This window comes from Protopterus annectens, chromosome 3.part0 (assembly GCF_019279795.1).
Source record: "Protopterus annectens isolate FY-2018-M chromosome 3.part0, PAN1.0, whole genome shotgun sequence".
Classification (NCBI taxonomy): Eukaryota; Metazoa; Chordata; order Ceratodontiformes; family Protopteridae; genus Protopterus; species Protopterus annectens.
In genome coordinates, this window is record NC_056731.1 from 113,350,102 (window position 1) to 113,375,797 (window position 25,696).

The 25,696-nt window shown below is 38.3% G+C and overlaps 1 protein-coding gene across 1 annotated transcript in view; it reads right to left on the bottom strand.

Annotated features, from left to right (window-relative positions):
• The window catches only part of GPNMB (glycoprotein nmb), a 114,695-nt gene that overhangs the window by 19,132 nt on the left and 69,867 nt on the right, over positions 1 to 25,696 (bottom strand). Inside the window, exons 8-11 of the mRNA XM_044064622.1 lie at positions 19,093 to 19,236; positions 18,886 to 18,988; positions 12,963 to 13,168; positions 11,838 to 11,928 (exon numbers count right to left, since the gene is read on the bottom strand). Coding sequence (XP_043920557.1) covers positions 11,838 to 11,928; positions 12,963 to 13,168; positions 18,886 to 18,988; positions 19,093 to 19,236 — 544 coding nt within the window. The remainder of the gene's footprint in view (positions 1 to 11,837; positions 11,929 to 12,962; positions 13,169 to 18,885; positions 18,989 to 19,092; positions 19,237 to 25,696) is intronic.

Sequence of the window (25,696 nt, forward strand, 5' to 3'; positions counted from 1 at the left end):
CGTGTATATATATATATATATATATATATATATATATATATATATATATGTATGTATCTTTTCTAGAGTTAAAATCAGTGGCATGTAGCATAATTTTGTTTCTTTGATCCTAGTTAAATCATATGCCACATAGTTTCATTTATGTCAATACTAATCTAGAGTTTGTCATATTTTATCTGCTAGATTTAAAATAGGCTATTTTCTATAAGACCTTTATCAACTTTTATGGTTTTGATTCTTATAGATGCTATTGCTTACAAGCAGGGTTCTTGTTTTACATGCTATAATAATCAAACTATATGTTTCAACTTCCCCAAAAAATAAAAAGTATGCTTGCCACTTTAAATAACAAGAAAAAAATAATAAGTCATGTGAGTGCTTTTATTATAAAACATGTATATGTCATTATGAATTACTAGAAAACCCTGACAATTCATGAATGAACGTTGAGCATAAAATATGTGTTTATCACTTTAAAAATCTGAAAGACAGCAATGACTCACGTTTGACCTTTAACCCAAATGCTTACATCATCATACTGTTAAGTCCAAGCTGTCTGCACACTCACAAATGGATTACCAATAAAACAGAATGTTTAAAATGAAGAAAATCTGAAAATGGAAAAAAAAAAGTCAGTTTTTGCTCACGATCTTGGCAGGAAGCCGAGAAGCAAATAAGTAAACTGTTTAAATGCTTGAAAGAATAGCTCGAGCTAGAACAAAAATGGTTCTTTCTTTCACTGTAAGAGAGTTTATTAATTTTGGATATTTATTTACTCAATTAAACCCTGTAAGCACTAAAGGCCACATCTAAACAGTTTTGGAACAACACCAGTAACACCAGAGAGATTGCTCAAATCTAATCCAGTAAAGAAATGAAATGAAAAAGGAGATATTAACTGTATAAATTCTGTAGTCATTCAAACACAGACAATCAAACATTCAATGGTCCCTTACTCGTTGCATATATTTAATAAATATTCAGAAAACTAGTCATTTGCTGAACCAGAACTAAATTACTATGAATATTATTTACCTTATATATTAAACCTTCATTTATTTATAAGAAAATCTGCACTGTCATACAGTCTTATAGAGAGACAGATAATACATTGTTTATGAATATAATTGCTTTTGTTTTCACTGCTTAAATTATTTTGATTGCAAAATATAAACCAATGTTAAAGACTAATTATAATGATATAAGTGCTGGCATGAAGAGACAAGAAACAAATATTTTTATCTTAGTTTATGCTTTTAAGCTTAAGTTCCTTTTGTTTGAATGCATCCAAAGTGTCATAGTTGTAAAATATTATTGAATGCTGAAACAGGTATAAAAGGGAGAAACTTTTAGATAGTGTGAAAAATACAAAAAAAGGAAATGTAAATGATTTATTGGCCTTTCAGCTTTTTCTTCTTCTTTGTATCAACTGTTTTCCAATAATTTCTTTTGGCTCGTCACTTTAATGAACTAGAGCACCAGTCCATAAATTCTATTTGTTCTAAAATGTTATTAGATGTTAGAAAATATATAGCTGTGTCGAAAGTTTCAAATGTCTTGGTACCATCTGCGAGAAAGACTTTAAGCCTAGGTAGGAATAACAGATGTACTTTGATTTGTTTCTTTTTCATTCTTTTATTAGGGGAATATATTCTTTTCTTCTTGAGATTACCTGGCAGTCTTTAAAACTAGTTCTTTGTCTTGACAAGAATAAAATCTTACTGTTATAGATCTCAGTAAGCTATTTACCTTGTTAGATGACAAAAGAACCACCAATGACCCATGCGTTCTTTCAAATCCAAGTGAAAGAGACTCTGGTATATTTCAAATGTTAGGAATCCAGGATGTGAGGAAATTAACCATGTCATCTCCTTCAGTCTTTTCCGGTAGACTACATATGTGCATATTAATTCTATGAGATCTACTTTCAAGATCATCTAATTATTTTGTTTTAGTAAAAATTCCACATGATGTTCATCTTCTGATACTGTGCCTTCTATATCATTTAATGATTCTTCCATGCTGGTAATCTGATCAGTCTCCTGCAGCTGTTCCATTTGTTATTTACATTCATCTTTGAAAGTATCAAGCTTACTGACCATTTTATCAATCTTCATCGGTAAATCAAGTATGCTGTTAACTAAGTTTTGTAATTCCTTCTTAAAAGTCATGTCCTGTGAATTATTTTTCAAGTAGCTCATTGTGAAGAACTGACAGAGTCCTTATTGCTTATAAATGACAGGAATTTGATAAGTTAAAGTTTAAAATTGAGATATAAACTTCAAGGCTTCTTAGTAGAACAGGCAAAAACAAAACCACTGCACCAGATAAAGTCCAGACCAGGCTCCAAAAATATAATGCAAGAAATCCAAGCAGGCAAAGTACATGCATGGCATAAAACCAAACAATTTATTTAGTAAAAAACATGTAAGCACTTTTGCATAGTACTCCTGCGTTTCATTGGACATAAAATTCTATCACAAGCTTAAACATTTTAAACACTTTTAAACCAATCACTGCTAGCAACTTTTCCTTCCAATTAAATAATTAGTGAAAACAAAGTGATTTAAAGTAACCTAACACTTTAGCAAAATGTATAGTTATGTGCTCCCAATACCTTGGTTCCTTTGCCAGTTTTGTCCAGTAAATTCTATCCCCCTCTCGCCTATTTTTTGTACCCATACTTGGTATCATCCCTGTTAGCAAAACCTCCTTTTTCTGACATCAATCCCTGGTAAGGAAGCAGTCTCTAACCTGCAGCCTGAATTTCTTCTTGGCTTCATCCCACTCTATTACCTTTCCCTCTCTAGTTATTTGCTTCGAATACATTGGTTCTTTTGCCAGTTTTCTCCAGTAAATTCTGCTCCCCACTTGTCTATTTTCATTACCCCTACTTGCAATCATCTCTACTTGCAAAATCTCCTTTCTCCATTCTCATGTTGGCTTAGTTCTAAAAATACTTTCTGCAACTGTAAGGATATAATATTTTGCATCCAAAATCCTACTCTCTTATTATTTTGTGAACTCCCAATTGCTTCATTATCCCATTCCACTTTGACTTATAACCTCCTGCTTAAGTTATGTGTATGAGCCTTACTAGTGTAGCTGTAAAATATCCATTCAATTCAGATAATCCTAAACCACCTTGTTCTATTGGGAGGATTGGGTTATCCCACTTAAATCTTGCCTTTATTTCCTTCCAGATAAATTCCTCCAACTCTTTATTAATTATTGTCCACAACTTCTTTTCTGGTTGATAGAAATATGTATAACCTGTATATAAAACTAAAGGGGCTAAAAACATTTTACTGATTGTATCTTACTATCGATATCCATAAACAGCTTCCAGTTTCTCAGTTTTTATATTATCTTTTGTTAAATCTCTTCCCACATACCCTTAGCTGCCATAACAGAGGCTTTTTTAATCCATACTTAATCATATTGTGTCCCCATAAATATGTTTATTTTTTTATCTAATTCATGAATTGGTACATAATATATGGCTATAGCCTTTGTTTTATCTTCATTAATTTTATATCCCAAAAAGACTTGAAAATCTCAAAATATGCCACATCAAGATCATTTTCTGGATTTATCAAGTACAAGATAATATATGCAAATAAAAATTACTTTTCTTGATTACCATATCAATTAATTCCTTGAATTTTTGGGTTCCCTATTTTCCTTGCCACTTGCTTTAAATATAAAACAAATAAAGGAGAAAGAGGACACCACTGCTGGGTTTCTGTGTTGAAATATAACATATTGATGAGGAACCCTCCCACTTTCATTTTTGCCTCTGTTCCTTCAAATATATCCTCTTAATTCACTTTATTATTGTATCAAGGAATGCAAATTCTTCCATTGATATACTTATAAAATCCCAGCTTATTCTGTTGATTTCTTTCTCTGCATCAAGACTCACCAACAACTGTGGTATTTTCTTACATTCTGCTTTCCCTCTGGGTAATCATTGCTCTATTAATTTTGTCAAATGTTGGCCTCCCCTTCCCAAAACCACACTGATCCATATCCATCAGTTTTGGCAACACTCTTGCCATTCTTTGAGCTAGTTTAGACATAAATATAATCATGGTTTAAAATTGAAATGGGTCTATATTAAGCTGGGTCTAATATGTCTTTATCCTCTTTGGATAATACAGGCACCACAGCTTTCTTCCAATATGCTGATGTTTCCTCTCCTTTTAAATAATATTAAACTCTTCCAGATCTTTATTAGTGTCTTCCCTCCTAATTTCCGAACTTCCACAGGAATATTATTTGTAATATTATCTGTTCCTGGAGACATCCCTGTAGATTGATTATATATCACAATTTTTATCTCATCTCTTCCTATCTTAACTATTAGTTGTTGAGCCTCATCTTCTTCTAATCTTGGCACAAATAAGTCTTCTGTAAATATTTCCATTTGTGCTCTTTCTTGGTTTCACCATTCCTCTGCTTTATATGTATTTTCATAAAAGTTCCGAAATATCTCTAATACCGCTATAGGATCTCTGGGTATTTTTCTTATCATATACTCCCTAAGTTTGGTGGCAACCGTTTCTACTATTTGTTGCCTAAGTTGTTCTGCTAAAATTTTTGTGCTCTACAGTTATTATCAAAAATAGTTGCTAAACAGCAATTTTTCCAAACTCATGCATAATATCCAAATACTCCCTTATTTTATCTTTACCACTCTGCAGTTGCTCATCTCCTCTTCCTGTTCTGTGAGATTCCCCTTATTCTGCAATATTTTAAACTTTGTCAGCCCTGCTAAATAGTTTCTATTACTTCTTGACCATATATTTCTCTTTTTTCTACCCTGTTTTAAACTCTATTTTCATTTTATCCCATTCATTAGCTATCTCTCAGAAGACATTTCGTATCTTGGGGAATAACATGTATATTTTGTCCGAGTTCCTACTATTGAATTCATGTCTTCCATACCAAATATTTGCAGAAACCTCCTTAGAAATCTACCTTCTTTTGTTATATTTTCCCTTCTAGGTCCACTAACACATTCTCATTATTGCAAATGAAGTTCCAGTCCCCACCAATAAGTAATATTCCCTAGTGAAATCGGCTTATTTTTCCCAACATTTTCTGAAGTTCCATAATAGCAGTTTTTGGTAGAATATAAATATATGTCAGGGTAATCATCCTCCCTTGCAAATAACTCCTTACTACCACAAATCTGCTATTATTATTTTCCCCTCTTCTATCACCATTGGAGCTCCTCTATCAATCAGCATAGCTACTCCCTGAATATCCAGCCTGAAATCCTTTTTCAAACTGACATATTAATTTCTTTCCAAATGTGTCTCTTCCACCATTGTTATTTGCACTCTGCATTTCTTATTATAATTCAGTACTACTTTCTTTTTGTCTATACCTATAGACCATTTTTTATTATCAAAGATAATATGGATAGAGTAGCCATTATGATGAAAAGCTATTGTTTCCACCTATGATACATGACAATGTGTATTTCCAAATTTTGTTTTACACACACTAATGTTTGGCAAGCTGATCTTTTATACAGTTATTTCTTATGTACATTTGAACCTATGTTACATTTTTCAAGTATTTTTGCTTTAATGAAAACCCTAAAAAAAAACTAAATGCAGTGTCAGTATACACCCATCCCCTATCAGCTTAGAACAAATACACAAAACTATGTACATTTTCAAGAAATTAAGTTTAACACTTCAAATAGGAGCAATTGTGTAAAATCAGCAGCTGCATCCACAGGCATAACCTATTCTAAAATTAGGATTAGCCTTGTTAAGGTGTATGTTACAGCCTGTGCTCTCACCCTGATTACTGTTTGTTCTTCCCTTATGTGTGTTCCCCTCTCAGATGTGAAAACAGCTTATATGCTTCCAGGAAACATTAACTTTTTATCCTAAGAAAAAATGTACTGTCTACCTTTAAATAAAAGTTAATTGTGCACTATTCTATAAAATGCATTAAAGTATTAAGGCTGCTGGGGAGGCTGCCATTTCTTATTCATTTTCCATAATCTTAAACTTTATTTTTTCACTGTTTGCTATCGTACCTTCAAATTTTGCATTTTCATCAGCAAAGAATGCTCAGAACTCTCAAGATTAATCGCTTGCCCTGGCAGACAGCTGCTTAGCCTCTAAAATTAATTTAAGAAAACAATCTGACCATTGGTTCACAACTGCCTCACATACTTTTACTGCCCCTGTGAGTACAACTGGACCTCAGTTTGTGGAAGTACATTTCACCTAAAATACAGGTGAGACAATAGAGCAAAGCAAGCCTTTTCCCTCCAGTCTAATGCCATATTCACTGTAGTCCAGCTGTAGTGCACCACTGCATGATTTAACATACTGCTTTAGGCTATCCCCCTTAAAACATTCTTATCTGAAGACAGAAACAGACTTAGTGGCAAATAATCCTTCTTCTTTTAAAACATGTTTACTACAAGTTCAATGAAGGATGGTCTCCATCTTTACAAAAGGAAGAGCAACAAATACTGAAAGGGGGAAACAGATTGAAGAAATGTCCACCATTCCACACCCTGTCATATACTGCAGAGGATGACTCCACTCCAAATTTCCAACAGGAAAGTAGAGGTCACTCTGTGGCCTTTTGCCTTTTTCATTAGTCCAGTTTACTAGAAACTGTTCTGCAGGGACCTCATTGCAGTGGCCATCTGCTGGCTTATACCACAATAGTTGTATCTACCATGAAGCAAATCAAAAGTGTACATACTAAACAGTTACAGATTCTCTGGACTTATTCAGCTCTTCTTTATTCTACTTTTATATGCAGTTATCTTGATTTAGAAGAGGATGTAAAAGAAAAGGGATGGGTAAATTAGCAGCATAATGGCTTACTGGCAAGCTCTCTGCCTTGCAGTTGTATGGCAAGGAGTTCTGTTCCTACCTTTGATCACTCTGGGGTTGTGCATGTTCATGCATCCATGTGGGTTATGGGTACTCTGACTATATGAAAACTGTCCATTTTCTTTGACTTTCAGGTCCAGGTTGTGGTTGAAAAGCATCCACCAAAGAGCAGTTCACTTATCCAATTAACCTCAGACACAAGCAGTTAATCTGTGTTCCAGGGATAGCAAGTTGGTATGCATAGGCAATGCAGAATGCAGAGGTGGTCACTTACACAGTACTACAAATAGTCTACAGGAAACATGCAAAACTGCATTTGTAACAAAAGTGAAAACTCCAGCATAAAGCCATGGCTGTATTATAAGAGAAAGAAACCCCAAATCACCTTGTGCTAGCAAAGACTACAGAGGAGTAAGAAAAATTGGATAGGTGGGTAGTGGATGGTTATCACCTCCTGGAAAACATTGACCTATATGCCAGAAAGGTGAGAAAATAGACAATGTTCAGTACAATGGAGGTTCTGGGGATGAGGTAGCAAAGCTCTGGTCTGTAATCCTAAAAACTATATCCATTTGCCACACAGAACAGAACTGGAACAAATAAGACACACAAAAGGATGATAAAACAGTAACATTTCAGTAATATGTGCTTAGGGAATTTCAAGAAAGAACAGTGTTAGGCAGCAGGTAAGATGCATATACCTAATATGCACAAATGAGGTCAAGGACAAACTGGGGTAATGCTCTGAATGGGTGACGAGTTCAAAATGAGGTGGCAATGTAAGAAAGCATGCAAGGTATTAGCATACTCTCAAACTGTGGTAAAATTCACAAAAGCAAAAGCAATTTATTTTTTTAGTTTCCATAGGCAGAGGGAAATTATTGTTTTGGTCAACTGAGCAGCCTGATTCAGACAGAGAAAAAAAGATTTAGATCCAGGACTATTTTAATAGTTCATAGTTTAGTTATAGTGCCAAAGCTAAAGGTTCATAAACTTGTGTCTCTCAACCCCTTTAGGGGCATATACAGCTAAAAGGGCAATAGAAAAGCAGGACACCCTAGGTTTGCAAAGCTACATAGGTTATTAGAAGACCACTACAACTGTTTACATGAAAATTTGTTGCAAAGGGAATTTTCACAAGTAGGGCAGAGACTGTGGTCTTGTGTGAAAGATATGAGTGGCTTACAGAGACAACTGCAGTGATGCTTTGTGCTTGAAAATGTTGCCATTTTGTTTCTATGTTTAGTTCGCTTCTGTCAGCTGACACAAAGCAGTCAAGGATGCTAGTGACTGGCACTCTATCATGAAAGGTGGATAAAGGACCACATACACAGTGGGCACCTCTAAGGCCTTATACTGTATAGGAAGAGGGAATATTCCAATGTAGTTTGCATACTATATATGCCAACAGGTTCAAACCTGAGAATGTTAACTTATGCACAAAGGAGTATCTCAAGGTAACTGCATACCACATGCAATCTTCTAGAACCCAACTAGCTTGAAATTTATGTTGAAAGAGTAAGAGTGTTACTGACTGCTGTCAGTCACAAGTCTCATCTGTGGCACAACTGGGGACAAAGCAGAACTGTAGTCAAACCTTCATGATTGCTCTTCAGGACAGATGGCACAGATGAGACCTGGTGCAATGTGGGACATCCACAAGAAGCCTAAGAGTTGTCTGTTAGCCATACAGAAGTCAGAAACTGTCCACACTATTTGCTGCTTGAAGCAATTTAGATTGTTTATCCATTATGATGTGTGCAGTGCACATTCGTATTTTTTTGTGTTTTGTTTCAGCCAGTTCAGTAACAAACTAGACCTGATTATTACCAACATGGGGACTCTATGCTCCACACCAGAAGTATATCCCTCATTGGTAAGATCAGACCATAAATTAATTTCACTGGATGTCCACATCCTAACCCCACCCCCAGCCCAGAAAACCACAGTGAAAAACTTCTCAAAAGCAAATTTCTCACTTCTCAAAACTGAAGTGGAATCCTTCAAGGCCCTAGAGCCAGTGGAAACTACGGCCCAAACTGCAGAATCCTGTATAAATGCATTCTACAGACATCTCCAGGAATGCATGGATCATGCTATCCCAAACAAAACCAAGACCCAATCATCCAAAGGCAGGCGTCCAGTCTGCTGGACCCCTGCCATAAATAAACTGTACAACAGAAGGAGGAAGCTACTACATGATAGAGTAAAATCCCTAATAGGGAAGGCATCTCTGATCTGTACTAGCAAAAAATTACGATCCTTCATAAAATCCTCCAAGGCCAGCTTCGAGAGAAAAATTGCACAGGACACCAAAGACAATCATAAGGCTTTTTTCAGTTATGTTAGGAACCTTGGATGCAACTCCCAGACTTGTTCTGAGTTGATTCTAAACGACAGAAAATACACTGAACACACAGACATCGCCAATATCCTGGCAAACAGGTTCAGTGCAAACTCCCCCCCCCCCACAAAAGAGCAAGTATCTATCCCGGCAGAGGGCTGCCTCCCAAACATCTCTGATGCTCAGGTGAAGGCTGCCCTCTCCAAAGCAAAAAACACTGCTTCCATGGGACCAGATGGCGTCCCAGGTTGCATCCTACATGAACTCCAAGAGGAACTAATCCCTCAAATAAAACAGCTATACAATCTCAGCCTCACTACAGGATATGTGCCCACAGAATGGCGTACAGCAACAGTGGTCCCACTCCACAAAGGTGGAGCCTCTACGGACCCTGGAAACTATTGCCCCATAAGCCTGACTAGCTTAGTCTGCAAGGCTATAGAGAGGATCATCATGGAGCTCATAAACAAAGACATTGGGGACCTACAGACACTAGATCCTACCCAGTTCGGCTTTGTCAAGGGCAGATCCTGCCTTTTGAACCTGGTTGACTTCTTCGAAACAGTCACCAAAGCCATAGATGAAGGGAAGGTAGTCCACACAGCCTATCTGGACCTTGCAAAGGCATTTGACACAATACCCCACTCGGGCATCATAGATAAGCTATCCAACTTAAATATAAACCCCTATGTCACCAGATGGGTCGCAAACTGGCTCAAAGACAGAACTCACAGAGTGAGAGTTGCTGGAGCCATGTCAGACTCGAAACCGGTCACAAGTGGCATCCCACAGGGTTCTGTCCTGGAACCACTCTTGTACGGTATATACTTTTCTGAGGTACAGGCAAACGTGGGAGGACTATGGCTCACCAAGTTCGCAGATGACTGCAAGCTGGGTGCCATAATCGACTCTCCAGCTGACACAAACATCCTTCAAAAAGGTCTCACAGAGACAGATAACTGGTGCCAGTGCCATGGTTTAAAGCTAAATGCCAAAAAGTGTATAGTCATACCCTTTGGCAAAAACAATGTGCCCACAAATTACCACATAGGTGGAAACCCATTAAGTACAGAGAAAGTTATTAGGGACCTGGGGACCCAAGCTGATAGCAATCTCTCCTTTGACAACCACATTGCCAAAGTGGTTAGAAAGACATTCTACATAGCCCACCTCATCACGAAGGGTTTCACATCTAGATCAAGAGAGGTAATCGTGCCCCTTTATTCATCCCTCATCAGGCCCATCATAGAATACAATTCCCCTTTTGGGATGTACCTTACCCGACACCTGCAGCAATTAGAAAGACCCCAAAAGTATCTCACCAAGAGGATCAAGGGTCTCAAACAGATGCCATATGCTGCTCGGTTAAAAAAACTCCAGCACTACTCAGTTGCATACCGCCTACTTCGAGGCGATCTATGCCTGACATACAAAGCTATGTCAAATCCAGAATTAATGGACATGCTCCACCTCAGTAAATCTAAATCCCTTAGAGCCACACGCTCGAGGGACTTGAACCTCAGCACAGAAATAAATAGAACTTGCTGGAGAGACAGGTTCATAACCCAGAGGCTCCCTTCGCTCTGGAATAGAATTCCAGTTCATGTGAGGCAGAGCACCTCATTGAATCTCTTCAAGAAGAATCTCGATAGGTGGATGGGGGATCATAGGTTTGTCCCAGGGATTACTCCTGTGTCACTATTAGACAGAGGCACAGAAAACTAAACCTTAAAAAGGGCACAGTATACTCAAATCAAGGGGTGGCGTAAGCCATACAGAATCGGGCTAGGCTTATAATTGCCCCAGGGCAGATAGCCTAGTATGAACCTATGAACCTATGAACCTAAACATTCTAGCATAATGAAATAATGCTAATACAGATTCAGACTTTTCAATGAAAAGGTAGCTATAGGGCAGAATATACCACAGTACATCTGTAGTGCTGAGTAAATTATTTTTTTATGTTACAATTACTAAAGCTACTGCCCCTAAAGTGACTTTGGCACAGTAAACTCCTGCCTGTGACCTAGATAATCCAGAACTGGAGAACAACCTGGTCTTGTGCAGGAGCCAGTCAAGGACAGTGAAAGTGAGGGTGTCAGCACCAGCTTTACCATCCTGCTGAAATGCCAGCATGTACTGGGACAACAGGTATTCAGAATTCAATACAGACAGTGACTTGCACCTGCAGCTGGCAAGATGCATGCAGAAATGTACTTAGTGGAAAGTATAGCAATCACTTGCATCACATTTTAGTACATCATGTTACTTGAATATGGGGTAAAGCCCAGGTAAAGCAGGAAATCTTCACTACTAACTGTATGAAAGCTGACTGCAGCCATCTGTTGCCTTGATGATGGGGAACAAATAGGTAAAGTCATGTCAGCAGGATCAGAAAAAACACCTAGAACAGCAAAATATATATGCAACTTTCATCTGAAATATTTCTGTGCAACTCACTACTTTTAGGATCAGTATCACATTACATTGTTTCCAGTCATATTGTGTCCTGACCACTGCATGTTTCCAGTCATATTGTGTCCTGACCATTGCAACCATGTCAGTCTACTGCTCTCACTCAAAACGCAAATTACGAATTCAATTATAAGACTTACCTCTGTAGAAATAATACTCCTAGGAAGACGAGCAGCAGAAGGAAAGCTCCAAAAATCAGGACAATCTCAAGTGTTGCAGCACGGGGTGTACCTTACAGAAGAATATTGCAGATTTAGAGTGCCAGCAGTTAACACTGAATAAATTACATTCATATTTATAAACAACTCTCAGTTTAAGATACCTAGTTCTAGTACATTTAGATTCAAGTCTGTTTTGGCACAAAACAAAATGCACTTAATGTACTAAACTGACAAAAAGCCTAAACTCTATACAACTGGTAGTTGTTTCTCAACCATAATAGTTCCCTGTCATGCTGTGAACAATTAAACAGCATTTACCAGAAACATTTATTACTGCTTTACTGTCATGACAGACTCTGGTGGTACCCCTACAAAGGAGGATTTATTCAGATTTACATTAGACTACTAAACATTAGTTACAACACCTGGAATCACTACAGTCTGTGCTCAGAACAAAGTGCAAAATAAATGTTGTTCTTCACCAAGCCTCAAAACAGGTATCTGCACAAACAAAACATATGTTCTAGAAGATTCTACCATATCTGCCATCTTCTTATGCAGTAAACTGATTACAGCAGTGCTGGCAAAGTCTATACATATTCTCAGCATACATTTAAAGAAACTATACACCAATGCATGCTGTGACATGTCTATATCTCTGCATTAGAAAGAATAAGTAGAAAGCAGACACTTGAACTCAGTCTCTGAACCATTTCAGTTAATTTCTAGCTCTCTTTGCTTGCTAACTATCTTACTTGCTGTCCTTCCCTCAACCTGCCTCTTCTTATTACTCATATTCTTTCTTTCTCTTCTCTTCTCTTTATTATTTATATTATCTCAAAGTACTTTTAATATGATATATGATGAGTTTAACTGTGTGAAGTAGTATTTAATTATTTAATTTATTTTTATTTATCTTTATCTTATTAATTCAAAAACCCAATCTTCAATTGTATATTTCTTGCATATCCTGTACTATATCATAATCTCCTCCCCAATCCATTCAGGAACTTGCTAAATTATTAGTCTTCCTGTCCCTAGTACTGGAATTTGATCCAACTACCTGATCTTGATGCAAGGGTAGAAGAGGAAGAAAATAATTACCTTCTCCAACAGAAACCATTGTACTTGTCAACGCCAGGCTAGCCTCATCCAAAAGGGATACATTCACACAGTAAATACCAGGTTGGTCAAATGTTCTCTGTACTGTCACTCGGCACTGATCCATAACTGGAATACTGTCACAGGCTTCACTCTGAAGCTCCTTACAGCTAGAGTCCAAAATAACTGTGCACACTTCAGTAGGAATACTGTGAAAAGAGAAGGTATTAAAATATAAATCTTATAGTGCAGCCTTTCCTTATTTACTATTTGGTCTCATTCAGCTAGTACAGAAATATAAACATATTAATAATAGCATAAAAATCCTGGGTCTTTTAATGTGATGTGCAAGAAGTGATGATAATATACAGTTTGGTAATCCATAGCACTGCTGGGAGACAGACTTCTCTTACTAAAGGAGAAGGATCTGGTGCCAGCACTATAGGTGCACAGATACATATTCTGTTAGCTAAATCAAGCCCAATCAAGCAAGCTGCACTATCTTCATAGGTTCATACTAGGCTAATGACTTCCAGGGTCTTTAGCATAGCCACTAAACCAACCCAGTTTTGTCCCGGAGTTCCTTGGATGCAAATATGGTGTGGTATGTTAATAAAGAGATTTTGTGTGTGTGTGTGTGTGTGTGTGTGTGTGTGTGTGTGTGTGTGTGTGTGTGTGTGCGCGCACAGGTATTTTTATTGGGGATTAATTTACTTACTGTTGATCTCTGTACTTCAGAGACATGGAGGCCAGGCCAGGGGTGAATTTGTGATTTCCCATTCAATGATAAAAGTATCTTTTGAACAGTGTCAGGGATGAACTCTGCTTCAAGTAAATGGGGTGCTTATTCCAAAGCACTGGGATCCTTTGAGACACATATCAATCCCCCCAGCAGGTTCTATATATATTGCAGACAAAATTCAGGTCTTTGGATCTAATGTTTCCAGTGTTGTTTGTCTTGCAGATGTGGAACAGATCCATCAGAGCTGGATAAAAGGAATTCTTATATGCTAGGCATAGATCACCTCTCGGTAACCTGTAGGAGACACAGTACAGAGATAGGGCCTTAAGGTGATCTCTGTAGGATAGGGTATTCTTACCCTGGATTTTCCTGCTGTGGAACCTTTGAGGGCATTCCAACTGTTGCAAGTGCAAATGCCTGTCTAATTACATGCCAAAGGGTGGCAGTGTACTGAATGATGAGTCTGATTAAGCCAGAGTAGAGTGGTACTGTTACTTCCTTAGACCTGGATGCCATGCCCCTGCTTATGAGTTGGGTGACATAGAATGATTTTCCTATTATCTTTGCTACATGTTGATTGAACACCAGATTACTGTCTAAATATGTTTCCAGATCCCTATCGGGTCAACTCTTACGAGTGTTTTATCAATGAAGTAATTAGCTTGGGTCGGCTCTTTCCCAAAGGGCACTATAATGCATTTCTTTGCATTGAGTTTTAATCCATGGCTTTTGCACCAGTCATTTGTTTGTGTTAGATCCTCTTGTAGAATGTTGGTGTCATGGGGAAATACATGATAGCTCCCAATTTACAGTCATCTACAAACTTCATGAGCCAGAAGCCTTTGACATTAGCCTTGATGTCTGACAAGTAGATGCCAAACTGGAGCAGGCCCAGCACAGAGCCCTGGGGTACTCCACTGGTGACCGGTTTCTTGGTAGAGATGGTCTTACCATTTCTGACTTCTTGGGTTCTATCTGTGAGCCATCTGGTAATCCAGTGAGTTATTTAACGATTTATGCTTAGTTCTGAGAGTTTGCCAACAATACCTGATTGGGGTATTACATCAAACACCTTATGCAGGTTGAGGTAGGTGGTATGCACAGTTTTCCCATCATCCATAGCCATGGTGACCCTCTCAAAGAAAGGGTTAAGTAGGTAAGACCTTCCCTTAAAGCCAAACTGAGGTGAGTCCAGTGTCTGTAAGCTGCCAATGTCCTTATTGATCATTTCATGATAATTTGTTCTATGGCTTTGTATATTGGACTTGTCAGACTGATGAGTCTTTAGTTCCCAGGGTCAGTTGATGGTCCATCTTTGCAGAGAGGGATGACCATTGTGGCCCCCCCATTTATTGGCATGTAACCTATTTTGAGGCTGTAGTTGAAGAGTGCCTCAAGTGGTCCTGCTAGGCCACGTTTTAGGCTGTTTAGGAGGCAACAGCAGATATTGTCAGGGCCCACTATAGTAGTGATTCTGGTGTTGTGATTGTCCCCGACCTCATAATTGGGCTTGCTTGACTTTATTAGACCACTTAGTTTCTTGTTTAGTTGAATCAGCGAGCTCTTGTTTTTAAGAGAATTGCTTTTTCTGATTTTGGCCATGACTTTTTTCTTTTGTTATATAGTCTGTTGTACATGGTTTTTGTAAATAATTCTGCATAGGTAGCTGTGTTCTTGGGGTTTGAGGGAGCCATAAATTTTTACAAACTGCCACGTAATAGAATGTAGTATAGCTCCTAACCGTTATGGGTTTAGCTTGGTCTTCCAGGTTGAATTTCATTTCAAGGGAGACAGCTTTGTAGTCCGACTTCACCAGTGAATATGTGACATGGGGGGGGGGGTGCATTGCTTACCCATGTTGGTGAGTACTAAGTCCAATATGTTTAATCCTCTGGTTAAGAGTGCATTATCTCATCCAGGGTGTTTGTGCTGATGAAGTCGAGGAAATGCGTGCCTGTAAATTTTTGGCAGTGTACATTTTGCAGTCTATAGAGAGGTAGTTAAAATCTGCCATGAATAGGGTATTTGGTTGGATGATGAGCATCTCTAGTAGGTCTAGGTAAGAATTGTGAGCTTTGTGGGTCACACAGGGTAAGCTGTAGCTGGCCAGTACGTGGGAGGGAACCTTGTCTATGGAGATTTGGCCATGATGAATTCCAGGATATCATCCTTTTCAACCAACCTAGAGTTGTATTTGCTACCAACATAGATTTAGACACTGTCACCTTTAGCCCCTATCTGTGCTGCTGTTGGTCTAAATATGTGGAAAGCACTATAGCCTTCTACTGCCGCAGTACTTTCTGTGGCTTTAAACAGAGTCTCGGTAATAGCACAGATGTCTACATTTTCCAGAGTAAGGAGAACTTGTAGGGTGTGGAGTTCATTGTTTAGACTCCTAGCATTAAGCAGAAACACCTTAAGGTTGCTTTTAGTTTTTCTTTTTTTGCTATGTTGGTAGTTTTAGCCTGAAAAAGGCTGTAAGGGGATGGATAAAATTGTAATCAATATCCAAAAGCCCATTGGGGACAGATGCAGACCATCCTTGGTAAAGCAAAGTGGTCTGTTATGCTTGTCCTCCCATGCTGATATATACTGGATTCCCCTGAAGTGACATCAGAACCTAACCCAATTGTTATAATGAGTCATTTTCTGTTGATACTATGGCATCATCCTTGGTGAAGTTATAATACTGAATACTGCAAAGTGCAATGCACATACCTCTCTGTGACACATATTCAGAAAGATCCAGAATGTCTTTTTTTCATATAGTCCAGTGAAGTACACCTCAGGTCTTTTACACCCACATGAACTATGTGGTGCAGCGACATGACTGCATGTATGATGTTGTGGATCCTAGCTCCAGATAGGCAACTAGCTGTTATCTTCTCCTTGTCCATCCTGGTTTGAGGAGTATCTGTGTGTTGTACAATAGAAACCTCTATGACAAGATACCAGGTAAAGTGTTTGCATGCCTTATGGGCTTTGTTCTTTGGGGGATTATTGGATGCAGGCTTATGTGTAGTGTTAGGTGTTGTTTTTGGTGTGTACTTTACTGATTGCTGAGGTTAGGTTTTGCAGTGTTATGGTTTAAGAGGTCTATGAGGTTTGAAGATTTTTTTTTAATTACTTCAGCATAAGGTCTATGTGTGTGGTGAGTGGTATGTGTGAAGGATGTAGTGTGTGTCTTTTTGACAACCTTGTTTATAATTGAGATTTTTGCCTCCAAGGATGTTATGTATGTATGTACATCTCACATATACTGTGTTAGGTTCTTTAAGATTTAAAAGGTTGTCTGAGTACATAAGACAATTGTTACATTGTCTGAGTATGCCCATATCTACCAAGCAGGCCACAGAGACTATAGGAAACTGCAAATCCATGTTGTCAGAACGCATATTAGGGTTGGACTATTATGGTTTAGGGTCTTGGTTTTACTGAGGTCACCCAAGCAGTGTCTAGGATAAAGGCTAGATGTTAGATAGTGCTATGATGTTAGTGCTGTATGACACTATTTAGCTCCATGCAAAGCCTTTCTGTGTTATGGATTAACATCCCAAGCATCAGCTGTAGAAGTTTGCTACTACAGAGGGTACTGCTAACCACCACTGAGTGATGAACAGCTCCATGAAAATGTGCCAAATTTATAGCAGACAGAAAAAGCTGAAAACTAACTCCCGTGCCCTCTGGCCAGTAAATGACTACACTTTAAGTTCCCTGGAGTGCCTCCCAAGTCAGAGAGACCAAGTAAACATCTTCTGCCACAAGATGGATGATACTGGAACTTCTTAATGTAAAAACACAGCAAAAGTTATCTCTCAAGTGCAGATTAACACCCAACTAAATCCCTCTGGCTGACGAAATGATCTCTCTTTTAAGCCTCCCTGTGTGTTTCCCAACTCGGACTGATAAGACTACCTTACTACTGGCACTAGAACAGCAGTCCCAGTCTTCTTAATGTAAAAACACACTTTGGTTGGCCAAACGTGAAAAGGTACCAACTAGCTGCAACAAGTAATTGTTACTTTAAGCTCTCTAGTGTGTTTCCAACACAGACAGCCCAGACTACCTTTCTTCTCCTGTAAGAATTGCAGTCCCAGCCTTCTTAATGTAAAAATGCACTTTAAATAGACAAAAGTGAAAAGGTATTGGAAACAAATCAAATAAGTAGCTACAATAAGTAATTCTCATTTTTAACTTCCCAACTTCCCAACTCAGACAGACTATGTTACCTTTCTACTCCCACTAGAATTGCAGTCCCAGTCTTCATAATGTAAAAACATACTTTAGTTAGCCACAGGTGAACATGTACCAGAAACAAGTCTAGCAACTAGCTACAAGTAATCACAAGGTGATTCAAAGGCAGACAAGCCAGCAATGAGGAACACACACATTTCAAGGCAATTTCAAAGTACACTTGCAGTCTAAGGAGAGGACTTTCCCATTTTTTTTATGTCAGTAACCATTAAGACGAGCAGAGGGGATAAGACTAGGAGAAGCTTCTAGAACCAGGTATACAGTAGGGGTAGGCAATTCAGTACTCAGGACAAGAGAAACATGTTTTCCATGCATACTACATTACACTATCCAACAGATGCCATTTGATAGTCTAGATCAAGTGGAGGGACTGCAAGGATTATTCTCTGTGACGGTTGACTATTCCAAGTTTATTAGGGATCATCCTCAGGCAATGTAAAAAAAAAACAAAGGGGCAGGGGAACTGTAGTTTACACACAGAAAATGGGATACCCATCACATGAGATCCACCCCATTAGGCATAGTGATGGTGCTGTTGTGAATGGAGTGACCACAGCTCGGCTGTACTGTGGAAATGCACTAGTCATTCGGGTTTGCTGTACTTATTACAGTATGACAGATTCTGAAGCAGAGATATCATATATGTCCTGCATTTTGCTCAAGATGTATCACTCACAAGAAATTCTGAATCTTTAGTCATTTGGACAATGAATACCCTGCATAACAAAAATTTCTGATTCTCTCCACCCACATGGACTGAATGAAACAAAACACAAGCAAAGTCAACATGGTTATGTACTTGTACTATTTGTTACTACAGCAGGCCAGAGCAGTCCAACATTTACAGCTGCTGCTACTCCTGCCACCTGCCTGAGCTTAGCAGTGTTAGCAAACCTCTAAAGGAAAATGCCAGTTTAATGATTAGCTTACCTGCCTTCACAGGTAACAACAAACTCTACCACAGAATCAGATTGGGCACTTGTAACTCCTCCGATGCGAGTCATTGGGAGAACATCTATGTCCAATATTCCATCTAGAAAGAAAAAGACATGCAACTATACATGTGTTTGCAACTTGTCAGATGTTCTGTTGGATTTACCTTAAAAGTCTACAGCCCCTCTGCACTGAGGTACTCACCTACGACAGTAAGGACTGTATTAAAGTATCCATATCGGTGCAGCAGACATTCAGCAGGGGCCTCCTTTTCCTCAAGGTCACCTTCTCCAGATTCAGAAGATTCTCTACTTGATTCTTCACTTGAAGATCCAGCCTTAGTAGTAACTGAAAAAGTACAGCAATTTCACAATAACTATGCAATTCCAACTAAAATGGTAGTTTCTAAAAAAATTGAAATACTTGGGGTAGAAACAGCACTGTCACAATTAACTCCACACAAATCATCATGCCAATACCCTTAAGAAATTCCAGCAACCCCATAAAATGGGTCTAGGACTTAAGAGAATTTCCAGTTGGTCCCTGCCTCACTTTCAAGTGTGAACTTTAGCCTTATAAGAAATATCCCCAGGTCACTGACTGAAAATTGACAGTGGAAATGTTTTGAGTTGCTGGTATGGTGGTTAAGCCACCATTAGTAACAGAAATGCACTTCATTTTTCTTTATATCATCATCCCCCTCCTCCCACCTCTACAAATACTGAACATACACACTTCAACCATTTAATTCTTGAAGCAACAATAAAATGTGTGATGTCCAAGTTGAAAGTACTGACTGATGAAATATACCCATCATTAACCACTTACTCCATTGCGTGAGAACTCTGTAGCCCTTACAATGATTTGGCACAACCCACATCCTTCTTCAAAAGGTGGTGATACTAGATTTACCTAATAGGTATGGTTTTGCCCCCATTCTCCTGCTCTGTCTATATCTATCTCTCTCTCTCTCTCTCTGTATGTATATATATATATATATATATATATATATATATATATATATATATATATATATACATACATACATATATACACATATATGTGTGTGTGTGTGTGTATATATATAAACACACACACACACACACACACACACACACACACACACACACACACACACACATATAGAGGCAACTAAGTAGGTCAAAGTTTACACAAGTTAAACTTAAAATTGTACTACTGTTATGTATTCTTTATAAAGATGCCAAGCAGTATTTTCCTGCTTCATGAAAGAAAGCAAAAATGCAGATCAATTCCGTAAGAAGAAGGGTCCTCAGTTTGTAAAACTCTGTAAGAAAAAGGGTACCCAGAATATAAAGTTCTGCAAGAGGAAAGGTAGCTGGTGTGTAAAACTCTGTAAGAGGAGATGTACCTGCTGTATAAAGCTCTATAAGAGGAGGGGCACCTAGTGTGTAAAGCTCTGTAAGAGGAGGGGTTACCTAGTGTGCAAAGCTCTTTAAGAAGAGGGGCACCTAGTGTGTAAAGCTCTGTAAGAGGAGGGGTTACCTAGTGTATAAAGTACTGTAAGAGGAGGGGTTACCTAGTGTATAAAGCTCTGGAAGAGGAGGGGAACCCAGTGTGTAACGTTGTGATATCATGCTGCCTGCAGCTATTTTACAACATTACAGCACATACAAAGAAAAAAATCTAGTTATTCCATGTTTATAAGGTTCTACTTTTTAGAACAGAAAGATGAAATTATGAAAATAATTTATTCCATTTTTTTATTCACAAAATGGACCATCCTCTACTTACTAATTACCCACACGTTGCCTCATTGTGGGTAAATAACAGCACTCAAAAGTTCCAGCCAAATTTGACATCATTCTAACACAGGCAGCATAATCCTTGTAGTGAATACCAAGGTTACATCATATTTTATCCCGCCATGCTATATAATGGAAAAAATGTCAGTTTTAGTGGCTCCTACATTTTACAATCAGATCAGCTTGGTCTGAAATATGCTGTCCTCAAAGTCTCCGTAATATATTTTTACATTTATTTAATCTCCTAGTAAATTCTCTTATCATAACCAGTGATTGATTTCTATCCAGTTCCAATGCCAATTACTTTAAACAACATCCAAAATCAGAGCCTTCCTACTGGGACTAACTTCAGTAATGAAGCTAGTATGAGCACACGTTTATAGAAGATTGCATTTCCTTAAAAATATAAGTTGCACCAAACAAATCATATTTTCAGTCTTCAAGCCCCCCCATCCCATTTGAGTTCAGCTTATATCTCCCAGATGCCTATGAATATTTAGAAGTGCTCTCTCAACTGTGGCTAAAAAACATCTTCCCCATGAGCACCAACCCACAATTATTCCATCTTACCCTGTCCACTTCTCACTCTTACCTACAACTAGTTACTCCAACTGCAAAATCAAACTCCATGAATTGCTAGACACTAGTACTACTATTGTATGACCACCTAAAATTCAAATAAGGTTTATGTCTCAGTAATTACCCTCATAACCTCCATGTTCAGTTATGTATGGAACACCAAGCACTGAAGACAGCTAATACAAATGAAACAGAAGGGAGGCACCTTAGAGGGGTGTGAAATACATCACTTCCAAGTTGCAAATGCTTGTTTGTGCTGCAACATTTACTCATCTGAAAACAGCATTTTAGATTAGTTATCCACACTTTCTTAGAAAAATAAAGAGCAAGTACTGGGCTCTCCATTTTTAGCCATGATACAGACCAAATACACAAGATTCAAATAATTTAATTAGCACTTCAGTTATACTAATTTAAATTATTAAGCAGCAGTCTCTTCTGATTAAGACATTATTTATTTATGAACAATATTCTCATTAACAGGACAAACTAGCAGAAACTATTGAAAGATGGAATCATTCTAGGTCCTTTCAATAGTTAAAGATTTTGCAATGTTTAAGGAATGTTGTCAGAAAATACAAAAGTTTACAAGTGGAAGCCACTCCCTTAGTGATTCTCAAGGCAAATGGTCAGCCTTGTTACTGAGAGGGCTCCATGGCCTTTTGATCCTTAGACTCCAACTTGCTACTTGGCAAACATCCATAGCGCTTACAAAGCCGACCCAGAAAAAAGGATGCTGCTATATACAAGACCATTTCTTAGTTTGGCTTTCAGCATTGAATCATCAGTCATTCAGAGATTACAATGGAAATCTTACCCCTAGACTCCAGGTGAAGACAGCAGCCTCTCAAAAACAGTTCAGCAGAGATGGGGAATTCTATTCCTTGAAACAAGTCTGGTTAAGGCTTTCCCTTGAAGTATGATTTTTTAGTAATTACTCAATACAGGACATGAGCACCATTACCTATGCATAACCTTGGCATAAATCCCTACATAGCTCACTGAATTAGGCATAAACCCCTACATAACTCACAGGACTAGGCATAATAAATCCCTATATAACTTGCTGGATTGCCAGCTGGCTCACAAAGAAATCAGGACCAGTAAGACCACCCCCACCAAGAGACTGGTCACCAGTGGAGTACCCCAGGGCTCTGTGTTGGGCTCGCTCCTGTTTGGCATCAACTTCTTGGGATTTGAGGCTGTCAAAGGCCTCTGGCTCATCAAGTTTAAGGATGATTAGAACTCATAATTTTCCCCCATGACACCAACATCCTACAAGAGCATTAAACATAAACAAATGACTGCTGCAAAAGCCACATAATAAAACTCAATGCAAAGAAATGCATTATAGTGCTCTTTGTTTGTTTAAACAGTTATTCCAGAGGGCTTAATAGGTTATGTTTTAAGCTATTTAGAAGGCAACCTGAGATACTGTCTAGGCCCATCAATGCAGTATTCTTGGCCTTAGAGAGAGAGCATTGAGGACCTGTTCCTTAGTGATAGTAAGGAGCGTTATATTTGATGGTATTTCCTGAGGGGTGCCTGAGGGGAGATAGGGGTAAAATAGAGCTAAACATATCTGCCAGTAAGTTTGCTATATCTTCTGGTTCAGTATAGGTGGCTTTATTACCAATGTGGTCTGCACACAGTTGTGTATTGCCTTTGAGGTTGCAGACATAGCTATAGAATACCTTGTGGTTGTCCTTGGACTTGGAGGCCAAATTTACCTCAAAATTGGCTTTGGTAGACTTTATTTGTCCTCTGAGTTGTTTGGTTAGTTCAATGAGAGTGCTTTTATCCTGCTAGGTGCAGCAACTCCAAGTTTTTGTCATGATTTTCTTCCTTCTGTTAGACAGCCTATTGATGTGATTCAACCAAGGTGGTTTGTTTTTTGTTAGTTCTGTACTTATTCCTGGCGGGTACAACTGCCTCTGTGCAGCTATTAACATGTTTGTAAACAGTTCCATGTAGCCAGCAGTATTCTCATGGTTCAGGGGATGCCTGAAATTTTGCTAGGTTATCACTTAATAGAAAGAAGCTAGCCTTAGAGTAGTTCCTGAATATTTCATGGTTAGCTGGAGTTCCAAGTTTTATTTTTATTTCAAAGCAGACCATTTTGTGGTCTGACTTTACAAGACATTACACTAGAGGCTGTGCAGCACTCTCCCATATTAGTGATGACCAGATCCAGTATATATGTGCCCCTGGTCAGTGTACTGACAACCTTGTGTTTACAAAATCCATGATTTTCTGTGCCTGAGCATTTGGTGTCATATATGATTCCTAGTTAGTTGTAGGGTAATTAAAGTCACCCATGAACATGGTATTTGGTTGGATGGCTAGTGTCTCCAGTATGCTTAAATACATGTTATGGGTTTCCTGGGTCATATAGGGGAACCTATAGCCTTCAAGGATGTGGTATGGGATTTTGCTTATGGTTATTTGAACGGGGGAGCTCAAGTGCATCATCCTTTTTGAGTTTGACTAGCCTTGAGGTATACTTTATTTTGATGTAAATTGAGACACTTTCACCTTTAGTCCCTGCTTGAGTAGTAGCTGGTCTAAATGTATAGAAGGCATTATAGCCTTGCACTGCCAGGGTGCTCTCCATGGCTTTCTTTATACTAGCTGATGAATAGAACAGACAAGCAAATTATATTAAAGCAAGTACTAGTTTAGATATTTTTAAGAACAGCCTGGACACTTATTATGAGAACAAGTGTTTTGGTATCTTGGCAAGCTACAAGGGCATTAATGCCCATGCTTGAAGTATTTCTATGTATGTATGTATACTATGCCTCATTAGCTGCACAGTCATCAGCATTCTCCAGGTGATGAGTGCTTGTAGGGAGTGGAATTTATTGTTTAGATTCCTAGCATAGGGTAATAACATGTTTAGATTTTCTTGGTTTTGATTTTCTATATCAGAAGTACTTTCAGTTTGGCATTGCCTACAAAAGGCACTATGGGGAGGACAATGTTTTAGCTAATATTCAAAAGCCTAGAGGGGAGAGGTGCAGACCATCCCTGACAAAGCAGTGTGGTTTGGTGATCATCTCCTTCCATGCTGACAAATATTGTACCGTCTTAGAATGCACCAGAACTAAGCCAATTATTAAAGTCAGTCATCTCCTGTTTGTATTGTGACATCAACCTTGGAAAAGGTAGAATGCTGCTCAGTGCTTATACCAGCCTGAGGCACATATTCCGAGAGCTCCATGATGTCTCTCTTTGTATAGTATAAGGAGGTATCTCTCAGGTCATTTACACCCACATGGACTATGACTGAGTCATACTATTATGTCCAGTGACCTAAGTGTGTACATAATGTAGTGGATGCTGGCCCCTGATAAGCGACTGATAATGATTTTCATGTTACTCAACCTGTTCGGTGGGACATTGGTGTGTCAAACAATGCAGCCTTCATTGACCAGAATGTTGGATTGTGTGGTGGCTTGACTTATGGACTTAAAATTAGAGGCTCCATGAGATAAAGCTGAATGTGATGATGTGAGTGTTGTTTTGAAAAAGTGCATTTGAGACTGGTGAGGGCATTTCTTATGTGTTCTTTATCTAGGAGGACTTTGGGGTTTAGGAAGGTTACATTTAAGTGCCTCAGCATATATGGGTCTATGTGCTTGCTTTGTACTGTGTATGATGGGTGCAGCATGTGTACTACTGACAACTTGATTGATATTAGGAGAGCTTTTATGTCACAGCTTTGCCTCCAGTGACATCATGTGACTACATCTCACACATACCTTATGAGTTGGTTTGAGAATTAGCTGGTTGTCAGTAAACATGAGACAATTTCTGCACTGCCTCAGGATGCCCATATCCTCCAAGATGATAAAGGAGATAGTGAGAAAATTCATATTCATGGCAACAGGCCCCTTTTATTGATTAGATGGTTGTGGAGAGAATATAAAGTAAAATCAGGAGTATCTGATTTGCAATACTGGAGGCAGTGTTTGTCACTGTGCAAACTATTTGCCCTGTGTGCAACTAGGTATTTTTAACACCATTAATGAATTAATGACATAGACAAACAAAGCAAACCATGTTAACATGTTCACAGTTACAAAAATTATACATCATATATATTCTTTCATACAGTTATCATCAATATGACACTGCATAAATTGCTCAGTTCCCACCTTCTCTTAAACCTCACTCCTGCTCCATACATTATTCTGCCATGTCTTGTTCCCACAATTTCCATTTTCTATGTAATTTGCTCCTACCCTTTACTAAAGATCTCACTTCCAGTTTTTTATCTCTGTTACAATATTTACTACTTCAAGTACAGTTGGTTTAAACTTTGATTTCCATTTTCTAGTAATTGCTTTTTTGGCAGCTAAATTTAACTTAATAAGGTCTTACAATGTCTAGGCAATTCAGGTCCTGTATCCCAGCTCAAAACAATCATTTCTTTAGCTACA